General features: G+C 44.0%; 1 protein-coding gene across 2 annotated transcripts in view; it reads left to right on the top strand.

Moving 5' to 3' along the window:
* Positions 1 to 24,943, top strand: part of CEP85L (centrosomal protein 85 like) — a 200,968-nt gene that overhangs the window by 154,507 nt on the left and 21,518 nt on the right. The window contains exons 5-11 of one of the 2 annotated variants that reach the window (XM_014597387.3): positions 17 to 134; positions 6,683 to 6,859; positions 9,454 to 9,606; positions 9,945 to 10,099; positions 12,628 to 12,745; positions 14,118 to 14,168; positions 24,253 to 24,360. In XM_014597387.3, coding sequence (XP_014452873.2) covers positions 17 to 134; positions 6,683 to 6,859; positions 9,454 to 9,606; positions 9,945 to 10,099; positions 12,628 to 12,745; positions 14,118 to 14,168; positions 24,253 to 24,360 — 880 coding nt within the window. The other variant, XM_019479562.2, reaches the window with a different exon arrangement.

The raw sequence follows: 24,943 nt of genomic DNA, 5'->3' as shown, positions 1-24,943 counted from the left end.
ACTTCATGTATTGCAGGCAGAAGCAACAAATTAACAGCCTACATCAGAAGATAAGGGAGAATGAAATAAGAGCTCAGCGTGCCAGACTGAGCCATTTTGTGAATTGTGAAGATTCTTTCATGACTAATTTACAGGTAGGGTAGGATGGATATCTTTATTTTAGTGAAGTGTTGTGTTACATACCATTGAGTATTTCTGAGGCATTCAATTAAAATGTATGTTCAGATTTCACCAAGGGTCAACAAGTAAAGTTACCACAAATGATTCATTGCCTATGAAGTTACATAATGGACGTACTTTGCATACTTTTTAGAATGTTTTATTAACATGAATGTTCCAAGTGACTGCAGAAATTTGGAGGCAGGAGAGGGGGAAGACATTGCCAGACATTTTTCAATTAAGTACTTTAATAATAAATATATTAAGCTGAATTGTTCCAGTTGAATATATTTGAAACCTAAGGAAAGTGCATGTTGTAGAAGATGAGTTTAGGGGATTGTAGCAAAAGCTATCTGGCAGTGCAGGCTATAAAACAAGATGCAGGGAGTGGTTGCAGGGAGCTGAAAGAACTGCAGCACTTTGAATGAATAAAGGTGATATGGGAAGCCTTGAGGAGGTATTGTAGCAGTGAAAATGTGGCATTCTGGCATGTGCAAGTCTCCCCAGGTTCCTAGACAGGTACTCTGGTTGCTAACCTAGGCTGAAGCCTGTGATGTTGTGCCTTCATTATAGTTCATATCTGTGCTAGCTGGATTAAACCCAAGTATAAGTAGACCTACATGTAGGTTTTGACCTTTGCACTGAAGGCTTAGCCATAGATGTACTGGAGTACTGTGTCCAGTTCTGGGCACCCCACTTCAAGAGGGATGTGGACAATATTGAGAGGGTCCAGAGGAGGGCCACCCGCATGATCTGGGGACAGCAGGGCAGACCCTACAATGAGAGGCTTTGGGACCTGAACTTGTTCAGCCTTCACAAGAGAAGACTGAGGGGGGGACCTTGTGACAGTCTATAAACTCACTAGGGGGGACCAGAAGGGTTTGGGGGAGACCTTGTTTCCCCTAGTGCTCCCCCCCCCCCCCCTGGGATAACAAGGAATAACGGCCACAAGTTGTTGGACAGTAGGTTTAGATTAGACATCAGTAAGAACTACTTCACAGTAAGGGTGGCTAGGATCTGGAACCAACTTCCAAGGGAAGTAGTGCTGGCTCCTACCGTGCGGGGTCTTTAAGAAGCAGCTTGATGCCTACCTGGCTGGGGTCAGTTGAGCCCAGTTTTCCTCCTGCCCAGGCAGGGGGTCGGACTTGAAGATCTACAAGGTCCCTTCCGACCCTACTTCTATGATGTAGCAGAAAAGGAGGCAAAATAGAAATTCTAAAGGCAAGTATATGAAGAAATTATTCTCCTGTGCTGTCCCTCTGCTATCACCTTAAACTTCTTGTCATTTAACATTTAACCAGATCCTTAGCTCAGGTCCCTCAGCATAAGTCCCTCTATCAGCGGAGTCCAACATCCAGCCCGTGGTACCATTCAGCCCGGGTACCTAGTGCAAGCTGGGGGGTGGGGCTAGGGTCAAGGCCTGCTATATAATTTGGGGCCCTGGGATGCCAACGGGTATGGCAGTGGGTAGGTTTGGGTGGAGAGAAGTTTTGGGGAGCAGTAGCTGTGTCCTGGATCAGGCCTGGGGTGGGCTTGACACCTTTGCCAACTTCATTGGAAATATAGTAACAGATGCCAACTGAGGATCTGTCCTCGGATGTATCTGATAGGGCTGTGCGAAGCTTCGGTATCGATTCTGAGAGATTTGCAGATTCGGAAGGCTTGCAGGAAACAGAAACTGAGAAGAGGGAGGGGGCTGGGGTGATCTTCCATATATGGAAAAGGCTGGAGGGGGGCAAAAGATTGCTCTGATAGCTGGCCAGAGACTGTGATCTTTCTCTGAATTCCCTTCCAATCACAGTGCTCTGGGGGAGGGACGTAGAAACAACATATCAAGCTGTGTCTGAAGTGATCTGTGCCTTTTGTGAGCAGTGCCTCTCTTGAACCAGTTGCATCTGAAAGGCTCTGGCTCGCTATCTAGTCTCTTGCTAGCTAGTCTCTCTTCTTTTAAGTTGTATCCAATCCTTTCCTACTTACCCTTGCCTACAGTCCCTATTGGTATCCCTATCCATTCCTTTCAAATTATTCTTCCCCCAGCCTCCTCTTATTTGTTCTTGTTAGTCTGTCTTGATTCTTTCCCCCTACAAAAAGAAATCTTTGTTTTCCCTGACAGTGTGTCATCACTGTGCAGGAGAGCACAACATCTATTGCACGCACACACACACATTTTGCAGCACACCAAACATTATGAAGCGTGCTGAAAAGGCAGGTGCCAGGTCTTCTGGCAGGGGAGGAAGAGGGGGCAGAGGGACACCCCAAACATAGTCGTACCCTCTTTCCTGGTAGCGATGAGTCTTCTGCTGCTAGTGGTAGCAAGTTAGTGGTAGCAGTGCCTGCACCTGCACCACCACCACTGACATTCTCCACCCCAATTTCAGTTCCCAGCATGAGCCTTCCAGTGCCAGAGGCAGAGCTGTAACTGGAAGCAGAGGGGCTGAGGGCCATAGCAAAGGAAATTCTGGGGAAGGAGGGGGAATCTGAGTTTGTGTTCCACACCTCTCAAAGTTTCTCCTAGAGACAGGTCTCCTTCTCTGGAAGGCACTGCGGAGGAGGTTGTGGGGGCAGGTGACTCAGCTGCTCCTGTTGTTGTGCCTCTGCCTGGTGAGGAGGAGAATAAGGCATGATCCCCATCCTCAACCCAGAAGCGGGTGGGTAGTGTAGTGTAGTGTGAGGTCATTTTGATGTGGCAGATGATCCCAGAAATGTTACCTGCCAGCACTGCTGAAGGCAGATCAGCCCAGGGCAAGGACGTGAAACACTTCTCCACCACGGCGATGCTGCTGCATCTCAGAAGGCAGCACCTCCATGCCATTGTTCCTCCTCAGCCTGACACCAGTGGGAGCATGCCCCAAAAGAACCCCCCCTCTCACTCCAAAGCCCTTGTCCCCAAGAAGCAGAGGCAGGCCACCCTGGACCAGTGGGGGAAAAGCAGAGACAAAGTGGGGTGCATTCCGAAGGCGAGCAAGGTCACCCTGAGCATTGGGGAGATGCTTGCTCTGGATGGCCAGCCCTTCTCCTTAGTTGAGCATCCAGGATTTAGGCAGCTCATGGCACTCGTGGCCCCATTGTATCAAGTGCCTGCATGCACCACTGTTAGCCTGTGAGGCAAACAGGGAGTACTTGAGGGAGGAGCTGCAGAAGGCAGTGCCACAGGTAGCCTTGCACTTCACCTCAGACATCTGGAGCAGCCAGGGTGGAGATCATGCCTACCTGTCCCTCACAGGGCACTGGTGTGATCAGTCAGGGCGTCGGTGGGCTCTCCTTCAAGCAGAGGTGATGGATGGGTTCCATATGGCAAGGAAGATCATGGTGGCCATAAACCGCGTGGTACAGGGGTGGCTCATTGGGTAGGGCGAGTTTACCCCCTGGTCCATGGTCACCGACAACAGTGCCAATATGGTCAAGGCAATCCATGATCTGCTGTGTAGCACACAAGTTCCACCTTGTAGTGAGGGACACCTTGGAGGGGGACAGGGCTCCCAGTGACGGCGCCATCACTACCAGCCAGCTTATTTCGAAATGCAGGAAGGTGGCAGGCTACTTTCACCGCAGCATCAAGGGGGAGCAAGATGCTGGAGAACAAACAGACAGAGCTGAGCATCCCACAGCACAAAATCATGCAGGATGTGGAGACTTGGTGGAACTCCACATACCTGAGGCTGGTCGAGCAACAGAAGGCCATCTATGAAATGGCATTGGTCAGGGAAATTGGGATCAGTAGCCCCCTTAACAAAACAGAGTGGGATATTTTCTCCCAGATCTTGGTGGTCCTCAAGCCATTCCTCAAGGCCACTGACAGCCTCTGCGCTGGCAATGCCCTCTGTAGCCAGGTGACCCCTATAGTGAAGTAGCTTGAGAATGAAATGGAGAAATTCCAGGGTATCAGTGTTCCTGGTTGGGGCAAGCCGCTTTCACCAGAGGTGCAAGCACTGGTGAAGCAGGGTGAAGGAGTGTATCAAAAACGGCTGGATCCATTGCAGTCCAGTATGGTCCACGTGCTGGCGGGCATGTGTGACCTGAGGGTAAAGGGGAGCTTCTGCAGCAGTAAAACCCTCGATCGCTGAACGGAGGTGCTGGTGAACAGAGTCAAGGAGGCAGGAAGGCAGAGGCAGGAGGACGTGGAAGAGCGGGATCCACTTTCCTGTGCCAGCACTCCAACCATGAGCCAATCTCCTCCATCACCAATGTAGGCCAAGGGCATGGCTTTAATGTTGGGGTCCAGAGGCACCGGACCCCACCATCAGGCAGGTAGTGCGGGGGCCTTGGTGGCTACCTATCTCGCTGAGGATGTGGAGCCACTGCACTGCCACCCTTCACCTATTGGGCAACCCGTAGCTAAGTGTGGCAGGATCTGGCCACGGTTGCCCAGGAACACCTGTCCTGTCCACCGAACAGTGTTCCAAGTGAGAGAGGGTTCAGCATTGCTGGTTATGTTGTGACACCTCACCATACCTCCCTGGGTCCTGGTCTGGTGGAGCAGCTGGTGTTCCTCAAGGTGAACCTCCTGAGGTTCCCCACGCTCCGCATGCAGACAGAGTGCCACCCTCCTCGCTCTGTACCTTTTTGCTTTTTTTTTTATTTGCTGTCAGAACCTTGAGGTGCGCTTTCACAGAAACTCCTCCACAACTCTGCCTGAAATCCGGCAGGCCTCATGCCCACATGAGGGGCTACCATCCCTGCTGCTTTCATCGTGCTGTGCCGTAATGCACACAAGTGATACGAGTTTTGCTTTCAACAGTTTGAGGGGCACTTTCACAGAAACCCCTGCACCTATCTCCTTCAAACTTGGCAGGCTTCATGCCCTCAGAAGGGGCTACCATCCCTGCTGTTTTCATCTGAATCTGCAAAAAAAAAAATGACCAAGTTATAGGTATTTTAGTGATTCCCCATTATAGTCTATGGCCGAATCTCTGAATCAAATCACTATCTCTCTGAATCAGCCTAATCTGAATCGAATACTTGCTGCTTCACACAGGCCTAATATCTGAACCCACAGGAAGAAAACTTTGAATGCCAGTCATCTGCTCTGCAGCACATGTTACTCTTTGACTTTTGAGTATGTCTGTAATAAATGTGCATTGGGTCAAATGGAAACATAGTGCAGCATTAACTATTTTTAAGCACATATGGAAGGTATAGAAAACTCTTCCAACACATAAACCTAATAATTTTAGTGTATATTAGTTCCTCTTAGGGATTGGGTGAATGAGACTGTTTCTGAAAGAATAAAGTATTGGTGTATCTTTTAAATATAAGTGTCAGTTTCCAGCTCCCTTCCCCCTCCCCCCCATTGCAGCCTGAAATCATTGACATATGTAATAATGCATATTAATTAAATGTATTGTAAATACATGAAGCTTTTCATGATTTAATTGTATTTTAAAACCAGTCTTTGAGATTCAGCTTTAAGTTTTTTATTCATTCTCTGCTACTGGAGATTTTCTTAATGGCATTCCTCATAGATGGTTTTAATCCCTATAAATGTTAAATGATTTGCAGTATTTTGTCTGTCTTGCTTAAGGGGCATTATCAGTTCAAAATTCATCTTTTCAAGTATGTCAGATGGCCTTTTAAACTTATCTGTCAGATTATTGCAAGAGAGGCTTTTTTCCTTCTTAAACTCCCATTACTTTTTGCCACTCCTGTAATCCCACGCTGCTCTCACCATGAACAATGAAAAATTATTTTCACTCTTATGATTTGGGAAGGCAACCTGCTTCAACTGACAGGGTGCAAGAGAAGAAGCTTCACATCTAGTCTTACCTCTGCCACTTGGCAACATCTTGGGCAAGTTGCTTTGCTTTTCTTTACTTCAATTTCACCATTAATTGTATATAGATCATAATGCCCTTCATAAAACTGAAGAGAGCTAAGAATCGCAACATTGTGTTCATAACCACCTGGTTTAGGTGGTTCTGAACAAAAGGTTCAAGTGGCTATACTGCTGCAGTGGGATAATGATTTAGTTTGGAAACACTGCAGAATTGTTTGCTCTCGCAAAGGAAATCTAATTTGGTCCCGCAGGCTGTGTCCAGATGAGTGCCAATGTCTGCTATGTGGTGCTGCAAACCCATCTGCGGTGCCACACACCACACATGCAGGTGTTCCCTGTGCTGCTACCTGCTACCTTTTTCTTCTTTACAAAATACTATTTCTAGAAATGACTGTGGTGGTATCTTTTGTTCTGATGCTTAGAAATAATGCACGGATATCAGCTGAAATGTGTCCCACTGTTTTGGCTTGTAAAAAGTATACTGCAGCATTAAGGGTCTTTTTGTTTATTTTATTTTTTTTTTAAAGCAGTTTATTTCTCATGTGCAATCTCTGTTGTGCTATCTCTCATCACAAAACATTTTATAACATATGTGCTATTCTTTTTGCAAGACTACTGGTTTGTTTTCCAGCCTACTAAGTAAGAGGGTTTCCCATTTTTTTTTCCTGTCTCCTTTAGAAGCCATCTGGTAATTTCAAGCTAATGCGAGCTGCACTTTAACTCTCCTTTTTTTCTCTCTCTCTTTATAAGCAACCACAATATGAGAGCACATCACTGCAACCTCAGTTTTCGGAAAGATCAGTATCCCACTGTGAGGCGTTTGAGCGAAAGCTTGCAGCAGTTGAGACTAAAGAATTGCAACTCAATGAGTATGTTAAACAACTTTCAAACAAATCTAGTGAGGATAAAAAGAAGATGGAAGAGAAAGTAAGTGGTTTTCACATTTAACTTCTGTGACACTGGGCACTTTTACATGTGCTCTGGGGGTGGGGAGGGGACAGCTCTTTAATTAGAGCGGCTCTGAGAGCCACTGTAATTAAAGCGCTGCCACGTCTCATGTATCAGCGTCCCTGCACTTAAAATGGCACTTGAATGAAAGCTCATTTGACAAGCTTTAGTTTAAGTGACCTACCACCATTTTTAAGCACAGAGATGCTGATATGCATAACACAGGAGGCTGGTGGAGCGTGGCAATTGCCACGCTCCAGCAGTCTCAACTAATCGTGTCTGTTCTGATGTGCTGGAATTCCAGTGTGTCAGAGCAGCCTTGGCACTCATGTATAGGTGCCCTGTGATAGCAACAAACATAAAGTGATGCTAGAAGCAGCTGCCCCAGGTACCAGTCTAGAGCAGTACGCTTGTAACCACATGCTGAAATTTTAATTTCTGTTCATTTAATTTGTTGAACAGGTTCCCTTAAAAGAGAGGTACATGCTGCTCCTCTCCTTCTAGCCTGGAGTACTTGAGGGAGAAGGTGCAGAGTGTGACTTCAGGGGAGACTGTGGGTACACAAGAGGAGACATGGGAGGCCATGTAATCAGTGTCCTGAAAATGATGGGCATTGCAGTAGGCTTGTCCATGACTTGAACCTTCTCTGGAGAAAGAGAAGTGTTAGTGTCTCTTCAGGATGGGATGCTCTGTCAGTTTTTGCTCCCAGAAAAATAAGAGATTTTTGTCAAAAATCATCTAAAAGTTTTTCTAGCGTGTGTCTACAGCCCTCTGGCAGCCCCAAGGCTCCTGGCTTGAAAAACTGTACCTGGAGAAAAATATTATCTGCTAAACTCTTTTAGAACTGTTATTGGGTTCTGATCTGGCCAGTGGCGTACACGTATTTTCAGCAAGATGAATGTCCCTAGTACCCCACACAGAAATGTCAGTTACATTTAAAACATACAGTTCACATTTATCGGTAGTGCAGGTGTTTCTTATCTGGTAAGTTGCTTGGTTTCTGGGTCTGAACAGCACAGATATAATTTTTATTAAATCACATTCTGAATGAAAAGAGGTTTGGGGTGTGTTTGTATTAAGTCCTGTTAATAAAGCAAGTGCCAGGAATGCATGGTCATGCTGGGATTGGTCATAAGACATAACAAAGAGAATCTTTTTCAGGCTGTTGGTGAATAAAGATTGGTTTAGGAAAGCTGGCTTGAACAAAGCAGCTATTTCATTGAGATGTCCTCTTGTATAGTTGTCAGATTCCATCGAGGTTGAATCTCTGTCTGAGATTCCTATTGGGTTAAGTCTTTGTAGTTATGTATTTGAAACTGTTTTCTTATTCCTGTAGCAGATGCACAAAATAATATTCTAAAACAAACAGGGTAACTTTCCTGAGAAGATATTATCTGGCTACCTCTTTTTAGTGTGTATGTTTAATAATATGAGAACCAAAGAAAAATCTTTGTAAGAAGAATCATAAGATTGCCATAGGACATGACACTACAAGTGATTTGGATCCCAGTAGTGGCCCAGTAGGTAAAGCACAACACTGGGGCCTGCAAGGCCTTGGTTCTGTTCGGTGGCCACTGGCCTGATCGATGACTGGGAGCAAGCTGAGTCACCACTCTGCACCTCAGTTTCCTTGTCTGTGAAATGGAGGTAATGGTAGTGAATTCCTTTTTAAAGTGCTTTGATGGAACACACTTATGTGAGTGCTAGATAGTTACTTTATCACACACAGTCACCAGCTGGATTAGGACCCTACTAATAGGCACATCATGAGAAAGATTTTGTGCCCAAAACAAGCAGAGTGAGAGAAAAAGTGACAATGTTACACGGCCAGTTAGCAGAAGTGAGAGTAGAGCAAAACCCTGACTACCAGTCTTCCCTCTGTCCAGTATAGCTGTTGGCCAAATTGCATGGCTTCAACCCATAGTAGTTACTTAAAATCTTTTGAATTAAATATTTAAAGTAATTTAATAAAAAGGCAGGGTCATATACGTTAAAGGCTAATGTGCCACAATTCAAAGAATACTAACCTAAACTTGGAAAAATATACCAGTTTCTAATATGAACTTAGAAAGAGATAACTGAGTCCCCTTTTCTGAGTAGCAGTAGAAACAGAACTTGTAGTTTTACTGCCTTGGGGAAGGCACTTTTGCCCTAGTCCAAGAAACAGTTCTTTGCTACTGGTTTTTGTCTCCAGAGTCCCGTGAAGTGTAGCAGCCAAGTGCATACTCATTTACAGAAGAGCTGTTTCTAGCACTTTTTGGATACTTCTACAATCAGAATTAAAAATTAAAAGTTTAAATAAGCATTTTCAACTCCCAAGACATGGGAGGTAAAAAAACAAAACAAAACTGGCTTCAGATGCTTCAAGACTGCATTCTTATTTAAGCATCATTGAATTCAAGCGAAATAAATGACCGTTTCATTTCATTTTCTGTAATAGTTAACCCTTACTTCTGGCTTGGAATATAGCTTTGTAGATCAGCTGGTTTTGAGGCTTGTGACACTGATTTCCAGATTATCCTATACAGATATTTTCTGTCATAATCAAAATATGTAATTTTCTTCCCTTTTAGCTTAAAACTAGAGACAGATACATAAATAGCCTGAAAAAGAAATGCCAGAAAGAGTCAGAACAAAACAAAGAGAAACAGAGGCGAATTGAAACCTTAGAAAAATATCTAGCTGACCTGCCAACACTGGATGACATAGAAAGTCAGAGTAAGCAGGTAAGCAGAGTTTTCTGGTTGTAATACTACTTAAGATGTACAGATTAAAAAATATTCCATGACATCCATTGTTGGTTGTTTTGTAGTTCCTCTTGCTTTCATTTCAATGTGTATCACTATTTTTGTTACTTGGTTAGAGATAGAACTATTTTAAATCTTAAAAAATGCTTTTACAGTGTAACAAGGATATTTATAGTGAAGTTAAGTGCACAATAGTTGAAAATTTAGTGATGAAACTGACGTGTAGTCAGAAGATAACTGTAAAGCTGGGGCTTATAGGAAGCATTTTTAATATAAAATGTATCATTTATGTCTGACTGTCTGATATCATGCTTTAGCTGCAAATTCTGGAAGAGAAGAACAAGCAGCTCCAAGAAACAGTGGCGGATTTGGAGAAGAAGCTTGGAGAAGCTAGAGCACAATGCAGGGAAAAAGAGCTGCAACTAGTGTATCAGAAAAAAAAAGAAAAAGAATTGGTTTCAACAGTACAGAGGTATGAATACCTACTTGAATGGCACCCCCCTAGGAATGGTTTAGAGCAGTGGTTTTCAACTGGTTTTTTTGGAATGGGACCCATTTGTAAACTTTGGCCAGTCCCGACCCAGTAAATAGTTTAAGTAGAAAACAGCCCCCTAGCTCTGCTGATGCTCCTCACTCCCAACCCACAGCCCCCAGGCCTCAGCGTGTGGGGCTGGGGTTGTTTAGGTGGCAAGGAGGGGCACATGCACCCCGAGATTTGTGCGGGAACAGGGCTGCAGCCTGTAACCAGGCCTTTGGGATGCACAGGCTCCGCACTGCAATCCAAATCACTTGTAGTAGCATGTTGCCTGGCCTCTTATTCCTGCCCCCTGTGATGGGGCTCATGAAAGAGCTTTGCAGAATAACTGATGTCACCAAATCGCTCCTACCCTAGGAGAACGTTCTCTGGTCTCCTGCAGCTCATTCCAAGTCCATGCATGCCAGCACTTACCCCGCTTCACCATTCTTCACATAAATGCCTTTTATTACTGTGACAATCCTGCTTTCTAATTTAGAAACCAGAGACCACTTCAACTAGTCCTAGGCTTTCAGGGAAGATTAAATGATCCCCTGTAGATTACACAGGCACAAATAAAAAGGTGTATCCGTTGTAAGCTGGAAACAATGTGCCCAATGATCTGACTGGCTAGACGTCCCAATCAGCTAGCCTTTCATCATGGAAACACTTTTAGGCAGCTGTCCTGGGGTGCACAGCCAAGCCAGTGAGGGGCACTGAACTGAAGTGACACCCACCAGAAATGAGTGAAAATGATCCTCGTTTTCATAGCCTCTCTTTTTTACTCTTTACCACACATCACTGCAAATTACATTTTCTCCCTATTATTTTTAACTTAAGCTTTTAAGTGGCACTAGGAATCTGACCTACATCATGACAGCATTGTCAGTAATCCAGCTGGAATTTTTCCATGGAAATGTGTCCCATTTGTTCTTTTACAAGCATGTAAGGTCAATGCCAGGGCACCAGCTGCAGATAAATCTCCCAGGAAAACATCCTCCATTGTCTGTGACAAAAGGTAGGAGATGGAGTTGAGACTTTGAAGTATCTCTGTGGTTTGGCTTACCCTTCAGCCAGTATCAGTTGAGCTTCCTCCTACCACCTAAAGTCACTTATTCTCTCAGACTACTAAGAGTCTGTAAACAATGCTCCTTTGCTGTGCACATTTCTTTTTTTCCAATCCTCCTCCCACCTCGGTGGCAATAAGCCAGGATTCCAGCTCTGCCATGCCCATGTCTTAAAGACAGCGGTGAAGTTATGACAGCAGGAAAGGGGCTGCCTTTATTGTTCGTAACCAGGGGTCTGTCCGGGTTTCCTGTTTTTCGCAGACAAAAGCAGATTTTCTCTTTAAGAGGAGAAAAAAGTAGACTTTCTCCTTTAAAGAAGAAAAACGCGGGAAACTGTGGTTTCCCTTTGCAGGCTGGCAGAGTTCCAGCCTGCAAGGGGCTGCTTGGGTCTGGGGGAGGGCAGGGGGCAGTATTTGCAGGTGGCAGCCAGGCAGCAGTAGAGAGTAGCTCCCGCTAGGTAAGTCAGGGGAAGGGTTGGAGAGAGGGGTACAGGCAAAGCATCTGGGGAGGTGGAGGTGCACAGGCCATATGGAGGGGACGGGACGCAGGTGATGTGGAGCAGGCATGTGCCCCACCAGATTTCTGCTCCTACAGTGGGGTTGTGGGGCTGTAGCCAGGCCATGGCAGCACGGCCTGGGCCGGGTCCCACCCACTGGGCTGCAGAGGTGGTTCCTGCCTGGAGCTGGTCCAGCCTGGCTGCAGCCCTGAACTGCACTGAGGCAGAGATTTCAAGCCATCCATCAAACTCTTTGTGTAACAAGTATGATCTAAACCAGCGTTTCTCAAGCTGTGGGTTGCAACCCAGAAGTGGGTCACAAGAATATATGAAAGGGTCACAAACAAACTTTAAAAATGGATTCTCCTTTAAAGGAGAAAAGCATGGGAAACCACATGTTTCCCCTTGCAAGTTGGCAGAGACCTGGCTACAGTTCTCTCAAGTCAAAGCAATCCTCAGCGCTACTTTGACCTTTGCTAGGGCTGTTTAGGGGTCCACCAAGCAGCTGAGAATCCAAGTAGCACACAGGTTTGTTCCTCACCTGCTGGACCAAACCTGAGCAGAGTGTCCTGGGAGACACAGCACAGAATCTGGTCTGGGAATTATTGTAGAACTAAGGAATACAATATTTGCAAAGGTGTCTATATAGGACATGTAGCAAAGCCTCTCCTTTGTATTCAGGTGATTATTCTTGTCAGTGACACAGTAATTTCAGGGATTTTAAGATTTTACACTACTCATCCTCCAGTCTGTTTGCTCGGACTGAGGCTGGACTGTGGGCCTACAATCTCAGTGGGTGTGGTGATAAACCAGGTGATAGTGATTGTGTATGTTTTCCTCTAGAACATATTTCAGTTTTAGTGCTTTGCTCCTCCCCCAAATGATTCACTAATATCTCTTGCATCTTGCATTCTCAATTGCAGTTTGCAGCAAAAAGTAGAAAAATGCCTGGAAGATGGTATTCGTCTCCCCATGTTGGACACAAAACAGCTGCAGAGTGAAAACGAATGCCTCCGAGAAGAGAATGAGAAAACCAGTAAGGTAGTACATGGAACTAATTACAGAAGCTATTGGTAGCATCTGTACCCCTGAAGCCTTGTATCTTGCTGCGTTGTTTGTTTTATTTATCGCTCACTTAGGATTTATTTCATGTTTATTGCTAATTGAGGTTTCCCTTCCACACATGCTTCTGTGGTCAAGGCTTTTGTTTTGCATGAATTTTCAGTTGCTTAAAAGAAGTGAGCTTCAATTCAAACATAATACAGACACTAAGTTTTGAAGAAGAAACTTACTTGGCTAATTGTGATCAATTGAGCAGTTAGTGGTTTCATGATAGGAACTGCCATGTAGGTGCAAAGTATTTCTCATTTAGGCCTTTTAGGGGATGCAATTTGAGATATGTGCTTGATATTAGAAAATAGTTGCATCAGAATTTATGGAAAAACAGTCACTTAAAACTAACCAAGTTTGCAGATGACACAAAGCTATGGGGAGAAGTGGACATGCCGGAGGGCAGGGAACAGCTGCAGGCAGACCTGGATAGGTTGGACAAGTGGGCAGAAAACAACAGGATGCAGTTCAACAAGGAGAAATGCAAAGTGCTGCACCTAGGGACGAAAAATGTCCAGCACACCTACAGCCTAGGGAATGACCTGCTGGGTGGCACAGAGGTGGAAAGGGATCTTGGAGTCCTAGTGGACTCCAAGATGAACATGAGCCGGCAGTGTGACGAAGCCATCAGAAAAGCCAATGGCACTTTATCGTGCATCAGCAGATGCATGACGAACAGGTCCAAGGAGGTGATACTTCCCCTCTATCGGGCGCTGGTCAGACCGCAGTTGGAGTACTGCGTGCAATTCTGGGCGCCACACTTCAAGAAGGATGCGGATAACCTGGAGAGGGTCCAGAGAAGGGCAACTCGTATGGTCAAGGGCCTGCAGACCAAGCCCTACGAGGAAAGACTAGAGAAACTGGATCTTTTCAGCCTCCGCAAGAGAAGGTTGAGAGGTGATCTTGTGGCTGCCTATAAGTTCATCACGGGGGCACAGAAGGGAATTGGTGAGTATTTATTCACCAAGGCGCCCCCGGGGGTTACAAGAAATAATGGCCACAAGCTAGCAGAGAGCAGATTTAGATTGGACATTAGGAAGAACTTCTTCGCAGTTCGAGTGGCCAAGGTCTGGAACGGGCTCCCAAGGGAGGTGGTGCTCTCCCCTACCCTGGGGGTCTTCAAGAGGAGGTTAGATGAGTATCTAGCTGGGGTCTTCTAGACCCAGCACTCTTTCCTGCTTATGCAGGGGGTCGGACTCGATGATCTATTGAGGTCCCTTCCAACCCTAACATCTATGAATCTATGAATAATATAGAATCAGACTTTTTTGAATGTGATGCTCATTTGTTTTCTTCTTGATAGGTTATAGACAATCAACAACATCAGATAGCTGGGCTGATTTTAGAAATTCAGGTAAGGAAATTATGTATTCGGTCATTTGCTTTATCACTGTTTCATTGAAGGCTTAGCTGTCATGTTTTAGCTTCCACTTACTGCAGGGCAAGAGCATACACATAGACAGTCATTTTGGTGCATCTGATTCATAGTAAGACCCTTGCCCACTTTACCACACTGTAGATTTTCCTGTGTCCGTACCTTTAGTTTATTTAGTCTCTTCTTATATTGGATATATACCAAATATTTTGGTAGGAAAGCTTAAGCAAGAAATGCAAAAATGGCAAGTAATATCTGCTTAGGCTAATAACTTCATAACTGAATTTGGATTTCAGGTGTGAGCAAGGGGGAAGTCTCTGTTTTATGAAATGCTGTAATTCAAAGTCTAGCATTTGATATATTTTCACTAAGGGGGGAAAAATAGATTCTTAGCACTTAGTAGGAGCAAGTTAGAGATGTAGCCAGCTCTCATATAGCTACCTTATTATGCTGATGGTCTAAAGTAGGGGTGCTTGAGCCCTGGCTATAGTCCAGATCTGGCCCACAGCTCACAGAATTCGTTATGGGTTGGGAAATCTGAAAGCAGGGGAACAGTGGCAACCAATACTGCTGCCGTGCAGCCCTCCCCTGTCCCTTCACCCCTCAACTGCCAAATTCCCAAGCCCCATGCAGCCAGGTTGGAGCCAGGCTACACCCCCTCCTCCTTGCCCTGCACACTGGATCTGGCCTGTGGATGGACTGGATATCGCTTATCTGACCTGCACACCAGTGATGTAAAGGATATTTCATCAGTGGTGTGCCGAGCTGTTTGTTACGTTTGGCTCTGTGAGTAAGACTGTACGTTCTTTAGCAATAAGTCAAGTAGCAGGCACAAATTGCAGGCCCCCAAGAGAGAGAAATACACATTTGCTCCCTAAATAGGTAATTCCTGGTGCATATATGCTGAGACATCAGCATTTGCTCTAACTCTGTCTTCAGTGGATGGAAGTCTAATAGGCAAAGACTTAAAATTAAAGGTGTTATTGATCAGTTGCTATAGTGTGAGTTAACTAACATCTACTACCGAAGCATTTATCAATCATCTATTTTAGTAAAAATGGATACATCTAGATGTATAGTTAGTGTGATGTGATTAACTCAGGCACAGTTTATGTTGGAGAAGACTGCTCCAAGCACAGTGTCTGCCTCAAAGCAACACTTTGAGCTGGGGCAGAGCAGCCCAGGGCTGGCAGGGGTGTCCATGGGGTCAGCCCTGGGTTCCAGATGGCAGCAGCGGAGGGGCTGGCTGGGGCACGAGGGTGCTACAGGGCAGAGCTAGGCAACAGGCAGGCTCCATACTGTAGCACCCTCGTGCCCCAGCCAGCCCCTGTTGCCATCTACATGTGCGTTTCAGTGAAGTAAATTTCTCTGCTGTACAATAGTACTGTCCTCAACAATACTATCCTATGGTGGAGTTAGTTAATTACTGCACCCTAATATCGGTGCACGTGTAGACTGTGATACTTTATTGCAGAGCTAATTAGTCAACTCCACAGTAAAGCGTACATGTAGATACATCCACTGAGGAGCTTTATCCTTCACGTTGACGGAAAGTGGAATGGTTCCTTCTGAGTTAGGCTGTCACCGGGTGTTTATTTCCTTGATCTCTCCAGTGTCCCAGAAGTGGTGACCTCCTCATTTCATCTGCCATACTGCTCAGCAGCAGAGAATCAGCAATTGTTGCTAAAGATGCTGGGACTTCTATGATGAGTGGAATGGCAGCACCAGTAGCTATAAGCTCTGCTTTATTTGTTGGTATTAAAGCCAACATTGCCCTAATGTGTGTTAGCACCAGCAACTGTTTCATTTGTATTGCTACTGCTTGGTATTTGTGTGCGCTGCTAACCTATTTGCCTATTTTTGCACAATTTTCAGTCCAGTATCTTTCTACAATTAAGAAAACAGACTGGAGTAAAGGAAAGCCTTCTATATCTGACTCTGGGGCCAGTGAATCAGGCACCTTGTCCTACTGCTGTTAGCTGCAGTTGAACAATGGATTCTGTGCTCTGACATGACCAGAATTCTGTTCCATCTCTACTTATAAGGGGAGTTAAACAGGGGAAAATTTTCTTACCAGTGTATGAAAGAGAGCAGTCTGGTTTATTATCTCCAGGGATCCTGGTTTTCTCTGATAAAAAAAATTGCAAATTCTCTGATTAAAACCCCCAAATCCACAATTAAAATGAAATGCCTGTGCGTGTGTGTGTGCGTGTGTGTGTAGGTATCAATTAGACACAATGTTTTATTGCTACATTTACAATTTTAAACAATTTGGAAGCTTACCAATGCCTCAATCACTGTGGTCAAATAAATGTGAAGTACCTATAAATTTTGCTATTTGATTTTAGGCTTTTTATTATGGAAAATCAAAGCTCCCCCCTGCCCCCTTAGCTCACGGAACTCAGGTTCAGGCCCCTCACTCCCAAGCCAAGGCTCCCTAGCCCTGCTGATGCCCCTCACTCCTCCCACACAACCCTCTGGCCCTGTTGGTGCCCCTTGCCTCCCTCCCACAGCCCCCTGCCACAGACAGCCTCCAGCTGCCAGGGCTACGGAGCCACTGACCTGGGTCTGCAGCCCCCTGCCCCCTGCAGCAGCACCCGAGCCTCAGCATAGTTGAGCCCAGCTTCCCCCACCCTGTGAAGCATAGTTAAAGTGGAGCCCATGTGGAAGGCAGGTGCAGGCTTGGGCAGTGGGGACTGGCTCCCTGCCTCTGTACACACTCCTGGGGAAGGACAGGGGGGCCCTGTGCCCTCCAGATCTGTGCCCAGGGTGGGGGCATGTGCAGGGGTAGGCTGCCTGCTTCAGTTTTAGGCTCCCTGCCCTGCTGCCCTCTCCTGGGGCCTCAGCAGTCCAGCACAGCAGGGCAGAGCGGGAAGGACAGAAGGGCTGGGGGGGAAGCTCCAAACTGCTGCAAGCCCCGCACTGCCCTGGTGATGCATCCCCTGCCTACCCTGCAGCAGCAAGGGGCAGAAGCCTGCACCACTGCCCCTGCTGGGAGGGCAGTGGGGCAGGGAGTCCAAGACCACAGTGGGCAGGCCACATCTGCACCAAGCACAGATCTGGGAGGGGGCATGTGACCCTCTGCCCTGCCCCCCCCCCCGGCCAGGAGTCCAAGCAGTGGCAGGGAGCCAGCCCCCGACCACCGGACGAGCTGCCCATGGCTCTGTCCTGCTCCCTGCCAGGGCCCTGCAGCCATGCGTTCCTGCCCCAGGCCTCAAGTACTGCCTGGCTGGGCAGCAGCCTCAGCCCCACCACCAGGCTTACCGCAGGAGCTGCTCTCTAGGCTACCTGTCAGCCATCATTGCATCCCCTGCCTGACCACCCTTTTCCTGCTCCCCAGAGCCCCTTGCAGGCTGGAACTCTGCCAACTTGCAGAGAGCCCTTTGCAGAACTGCAAAATCTGCACGTTTCCCCATTAAAATGAAGAATCCACGTTTTTTTTCAGATAAAAGGGGAAATTCATGTTTTTTTCTGTTTTTCCATGGGAAATGGAAAACCTGGATCCCTTATCTTTTCTCATGTGATTGGAGCCAGGGTTAGTTTGGGTTATCGGACTGTTTCTGAGGATTCCTTTCTGAAACGTCTGACTCTCCATGCACTTTATAGGGAGCCTGTGTATCTAATTTGGAGCTGAGGATTTCTCCAGATAGCAGAGCTAGAATACATGGGCTTTGAACAGCACCTGTGGCACCTCTTCTCTGGCTTTTTTCCCTCTAAGCAGAGGCAAGAGCCACGCTAGTAAATCCATCCTATTCTTTGCCTGGTTTCTCACTAAGTAGGAAAGGAGTCACGAAGCTAGGCTGTTTGGCCTGTGCAGTTTATGTTCTTGCACAAGCTCACAACATCTGTCTCTTCTCTTCTGCCTTCTTCATTGGGAGCACACTGGTTCTTTTGTGACTGGGCTTTCTCTGCCTGTAGGACAAGCAGGACTACCTCATACTGAACGTGCCCTTTTGATGCCCCTCTCTCCCATACATGCAAGTATAGGAAGCCTGGTATTTGGTAAACAACCATGTCCTTACATATTTAAACTACAGTATATTAAATGCAGCAGTTGGAAAGCTCATGAAGAAATTCATTTACAGCACTACACGTTGGTGTACTGGAAAGCAAAACCAATAATTTAAGCTTCTGGGATTCCTCGGAAAGTACCATTTATCAAGTTCGGGAATGCTTTAGTGTGCAATTGTTCTTGGGACCTTTCATGAATTTTAAAACTTTAACAAGATTGAAGTCCACAGACTTTTCCAGGTCTCCTCTCCCCTTTCTATAGCTTATGATCTTCCCAGCAGAACTATACAACTCACATATTTTCCCCACGCAGTCAAGATTGTGACATTCTCTACAAATATTTCTTTTCAAATATTATGATGTTATTTTTTTTCCTGGCCTTCCTTGTGTTCCTCATATTTTTTGCCTGTTTAATTGAAATTTGATTTCTGAAGCATGGCACAGTATTTGTGTAGATTTGTAGAGCAGGTTTCACTGTGCAGTTAGGGTCTGATATGCCTCATTTGTATCAAATAGTGAGCCAGGCTGTGAAATTCCTGTGTTAGAACTACACCACCCTTTGAACAGCATAGTGCTTTGTTCCCTGAGGTTGTTCTCCCTTCCCCCTGGCCCTCCATTCCCTCTGTATCCTTGAACATGTCTGGGGGTAAGGTGTTTGTGTGCATTCCTAGCTCTCAAACCAGCTGTAGATCCTAAAATAGTCCATGTTTGTTCCACCCCCAGCCTCAAGAGTTGTTTCATTTTGATTCTTCTGCCTGTCTTTGAGTAAGAATTAGGGCTACACCCTTCTTATGGTAGGTTGGAGAACCAGGTTATAGGAAATCAGTAGTGAACTGTTATGAACATCACCAGAAGAGGAACAGGATTCCTTACCAGAACATAGAACAGTGGCTTTCTACCATATCAAAATCAAGACACCCCTCATTAGATTCAAGGCAGGCATGGTTTTTTGGTTAGGTGTGATATCTTTTATTAGACCAACTGAGTAGTTAGAAAAACGTTTTTTGCAAGTTTTTGGGCACAATCACCCTTCTTCAGGGATAGGGGTTCTCTGCGGTTCTGAGATTCCAAGGAATGAAAGAAGCTAATTGGGTGACAGTATGTCAGTAAAAATGTAAATAGGTGGAAATTAGGAAAACAAAAGGTAGGGAAGGGAGAGGGAAAATGAAGGGGGGAAAAAAGCCAAAGGTAGACAAGGGTGACTCTATTGTAGTAATTTTCCAAGGTAGAAAAGAGGCTGTCTGTGAAAAAGTAAATAGCTGTAAATTAGGAAGACAAAGGGTAGAAAAGGTGGGGAGGGGAGGAAGGGGGGAAAGAAAAGTGTAAAAGATCAGGTGTGGCAGGTATGTGGTGAATCAGATGTTAGGGGGGTTGTGATGTGTCATAACTCCAGTGTCTGTCTGTCTGTCTGTCTGTCTGTATATATATAATATGAATCCATTGTTTTTTGTATCCAGTACATTTATGAAGGGAAGTTCATAGGCTCGTCTACGAAAGGTGTTTTGTAAGTTCCTTTTGAGGATTAGAGCTGAGAGATGGGAGAGGGAGTGACTGTTTGTGAGAATTGTGCCCCCACAAGTAGTTGGTTCTTGTCTTTGATAGATTTTCAGTGTGAGTTCATTTTCATGCACTGGATTCATTAGGTACAAGTTAGCCTTCTACACCTTTAGTAAATTGAGCGGCATGCTGTTTCAAAAACGAATTTATATATTACAATGCTTACCACTTACCTTATATATTACAGTGCTTACAGTCCCCTGTTTGCAAAGGTACTAAGCAGTGAGGTAGGGAGCAACCAGTCAGGGAGAGCCTGAGGCTGCCCTTATTTGTTTTATTTCCTCACATTTTCTGCGGCACCCTTCAAAAGATATCACGGCATCCTGACTGAGAATCACTGGCTTAGAAGAACAAGCTGGTTAAAAAAAAATATGTGAAACTACACCAGACATCTTATTTCCTTATTATCTTCATTCCCACTTTTAAAAGCATGCTTTATAATTTCTTTCTTTCAGTTCTGTATTCCAAAGAACATCAAAACCCCTTTTGCAATGCTGCCATCTCCCACTGCCAAAATATTTCTTTTTTGGTGTTTGTCTCTGAAGATTATTAGTTGAAATAAAAACAAATCCTACTTCAAACAGCATTATATTGGACAGGGTTAATTTCTTATTTACTTGTAATCCCAAGATAACAATTTTGATCTCTGTGTGATATGATTTATTTTGTTTGTCTGTCTTTTAACAGGGAGAGATTAATGGTTGGTTTTTGAAGATATATCATACTGTGTATAGTGCATCTTCAGAAATTGAAAAACAGTGGTGGAAGTTTAAAAATCCCTGTTCCAATTATTAATTTAGACTCTTACAAAATTAATATCTTGTACATGCAAAACAATAAAAAACTAAAAGTCAGATTATACAATGCATGTGTTATCTGAGAGACACCTGTCATTCCTGTCACTGGAGCTATTTTTATTTTGTTCATCGTGACTGACAGGGTTAACCACTAAATTTCACTTTGTGTATTTGCTGCGTGAAATTGAATTGCACTGCTGGAGGAGAAAGAAACCTCTGTTGAGGGTAAAAAACCTGTGGGCTTGTTTACAAGTGTGCAGGTAGACAGGGAGCTTATATTCAGGGGAGGATTAGAGACAGTCAATTAATATTTGGAAATTTAATGCAGATTTTCAATTCTAGTGATGCCTAATAAATGCCAATGACTCATGAATCAAAAAGGCTGATACAATTCAGAGCAACACAGAAATTATTTCCAGAGAGTTCATTATACGAATATGGAGCTAGTGATGAATATAGTTTCGGAAATCAAATGATAAAATTTACTAGCAGTTAGTTATACACTGTTCTGTTTTTATAGTGTTGCCCAGTGGCATCTTTAACATACAGAGCTGGCTTGCCAATAAAGCAATGAATTCAAACATACAGTCATTGGGCACATCTACACATGCGGTTTAATACTCATTAACCTATTTTAATGCACATTAAAGCATCACTAAAAACCTGTGCTAGAAATAGGCCAATGAGCCTTAAACATCACTTCAAAATCCTGCTCTTTAGTTAATTAAGCACGTTAAGACAGAATAATGCCCATTTTCCTACTACCTCACAATTGAGGTACTAGATTTAATGTGCATTAACTAAAGCGTGTTAATGCACATGTAGACATGCCCATTGTAACTGGTCAGTGCAACCTTCGATTAGCTTGTAGTGTGACTGGTCCACCAGGAAGAGTAAATTCTCATCTTTGTCTTTTAGAAATCAGACTTAAGACAGAGTATGAAAGACAATGCTACTATATTAGGATTTGCAGGGAATATGATACTACATCCATCCAGGTTTATCTTAAACCAGTTTCACCCATTTTGAAAGCGGTTTATGTACACTGACCTTCTTTTGTGTTATAGATTTGAACTGGTTTTTGGTCATTTATACTGGTTTATGTGTAATTTCTGTCCCTAACCCTAAAGGTGATAAGTTCCCTTGAGATGATGTTATGTTGCCTGCACAGACTTAAGAAGATGTCAGTGTGTAGTCTGGCGGCTTTTAGGTTGTATATTTTCCATCAAGCAGCCCATTTTGATATCTTCCATGTTACAGTAGTGTAAGAGTGATGTAGTTATGGTGGTCCAGAAATTATGCAAAAGAAGAATGCCTTCCATTCGAAAGCCTGTCTAAACTTATCCCAACTACATCAACGGTCCAGTAAAAGTTATCACCCTAAGAAATCCTTGCCTTTTGTACAATTTGTGGACCATCATGGCTTACAACATGACTCTAACACTACCTGCTTGAAAAATCTCTCTTACATTCTAGAGGATGGTTCTATAGGATCAACATAGATCAATATTCTTCTAAAGCAGTGTTGCTCCATAAATTGGCTTGTGAATGATGTAGTGATCTATAAAACTACCTTGGTTGGTTGATTGTTTTTCAACATGATTTTCAGTTCCATTGGTCTAGAAAGCTAGAATCCAGTTGTCCCCAGCCCCTTTTCTTCTGTGCCAAAGCATGTGACATTGCTACAAACTCCTGCTGCATCTTGAACAAAATAGCATTGGATTTGCATCACATATTGAAATTGGGCAACAGGTTTTACATATCAGTGTGCTGATCAAAGGATATAGAAGAATTTTTGTGTGCACTGTGATATCATGCTACTGGATTTGAGAGTAATAGCATTTCCAACATGAAGAAAATTTCCTCTTTTTGAAGCTTTACAAGAGTCTGTAGTTTAAAATGGTAGGACTTTCTATAATCAGTAGCTCAGCTTTATTAATATTCAGAGTGAGATGGTTTAATATTCCTCTTTTTGGATTTCAGCCGAATAACACTGCAGAGCATGTAAACATAGATATAAAAGTCATCAAGTGCTGAAATAAATCTGGATTTAATTGACAGTAAAGTTAGCCAAGGTCATGGTGATTTAAAGTAAATATCCAAGTGGAAATTTGTGAAGTAGTGAGTCTGGAACCTGGAAGTCACCTCTACCTGAAAACAAAAAACCTGTTATAACATGGAAACATGAAGCATGGACTGAATCCCCAGTTTTACCACTTAGCAATTATTTACTGCTTTTGAAGACTTGGTGCAGCATGTAAATTAATAAATTCCACATTCCTGTGAGGCATTGGGACTACAGCCGAATGATTTTTTTTCTGCTGCCAGAGTTATACCAGCTTTGACAAATGACAATTTCTGCCAGTGTAGCTGTATCTAAACAAGGGGTTTTGCTAGCAAAATTATGCCAGCTATGGAAACATGACCTTTTTCACACCTTTAGCCAATACAGCTATGCCTTGTGAGCAGAACTTTGTAATGTAGGCAAAGCCTTACACAGAGATGAGGGACTGTTTTAAATCCTATTGACTTAAGTCTACAGAACTTGACAGAAATGTGTGTTAATCATCACACGGGTGTACAATTTTATACATTAGACAAACAAAGCTAGACAAATAAATATTAAGGAGCAGCAGGAATTTCTCAAGAAATTGCTGTCAGGTAAGCTTTCAATATGTCAAAAGTCTTTACCCGATCAAGAGTGAAATTTGTCCTCTGACTGCTTTGTACAACCTGCAAAATAAGCCTGTTAAATACCTTATTTATGCAGTCAGCTGTCAAAAGGACTTTGTGGGGGAAGGGCGTGGGGTTCTAACAGAACCAAGAGCAGCTTTCTCAGTGTCCCAAGGGTTTGATAGCTTATTGATTTCTTTGGTCAATATGGGACTCAAATCTGAGAAGCTCCATTTTTTCTTTAGTAACACTAGATTCATAGAAATGTGTATCACTGGCTTATAACTGGGAACTGAAGTAATAATTTTGATCCAACTAAAATAACACAAAAGTAGTTTTCTTATACTGAGGCATGTGCATGTGCGTGTACATGCATGTATGCACACACCCACATATGCTTTACTCTTGGTTGTTGTTTAATTAAGATTCTTTCAAAATAACTACTTTTACATTGATTCATTTAGGTTTTTAAGCCATTTTAAATAAGTGTCCACTGCACTGTTTCAGGAATTATCAAAAACCTGTAATCTGAACTGAACATCAAAATCACCAGATTTAATTCTGCTTTCTTGAGAGCTAGGAGGTAGAGGGAGATGTCTCATTCTCAACAGAGGCGAAAAGAGCAAATGTTGTTAGTCATAAAGCTACTGCTCGTTTAAGATGCCCCTAATGTAAAATAAAGTTGTTTGGAAAAAAATATTGTACAGTAATTTTAGATTTCATGGTCCAGATCTTACTTGCTCTCTTGCATATCTGAGTGAAATCCTATTTAACCTTTCTCAGGTCCCAGAAAGAAAATATGAATCAGCTTTTGTCACTCTTGAACTTAAGACTGAGTTACAAAATGACATCAATGTATTTAGTAGAAATGCTGTAGAAGCCGGCACTGACTCATTTAAATGACTCTAGGGAAGTGGTGAAATAAATAGACAAGGGGAAAAGAATCAATCCAAAAGTAGCAAATCAACAACAATTATTATGTTGTGGTACATGAATTAAGGCCATTATTCTTGTTTTCACTGTAGTCCCTGGAAGAGAAGATTTTACAAGATGAATTAACAGTTCAGAAGATCACAAATGAGCTTGAAGAAAAAGAGAAGAATATACAGCAGTTAAATAAGACTTTGCTTGAAGTAAGTAAAAACTGAAAAGCCTTTTTCAATATTATTTTAACATGAAAAATATATTACTGCAGGGCCTCAAGGCCTAACTGAAGCCACATTGTGCCTGTTGCTGTAGAAAAGTGGTGCTCAATCTCTGGCCTCAGGGACCAAATGAGTGGTGCAAGGCTGGCTGGTTCTGGTGGCAACACAGCTGCATGTTGATGTACTTTGGCTTGTCAGGACCATAACATCTGGACCACAGGGTTCCCCTGGGGTCCAGGAAAACGTGGTGATTGGGGAGCAGTGGTCACATTAATTGCTTTGGCTCTGGCTACCACACCCCTACCACCAAATTTCTAGACCCGTGGGAAACCCTGCAAACTGGACAAGACATTTCTGTGGTTCAGAGGCTGAGCACCACTGCTGTTAGACATGTAGTAAAGAGATGGTCTCTGCCCTGAAGATCTAATAGTCCAGGTAATGACAAACTGCCAGGATGGAATGAAAGCATGTAGTTGGGAGTTTTAGCCATTCGTACTTGGTGAGTGGTGGCCAAAAACTCCCGTGATACCTTCCTTCCTTCCTTCCTTCCTTCCTTCCTTCCTTCCGCTTT

This window comes from Alligator mississippiensis, chromosome 1 (assembly GCF_030867095.1).
Source record: "Alligator mississippiensis isolate rAllMis1 chromosome 1, rAllMis1, whole genome shotgun sequence".
In the NCBI taxonomy this organism is placed as follows: domain Eukaryota; kingdom Metazoa; phylum Chordata; order Crocodylia; family Alligatoridae; genus Alligator; species Alligator mississippiensis.
Note: the sequence above shows the minus strand (reverse complement) of the source record. Positions and strands in the feature narration are given on the sequence as shown.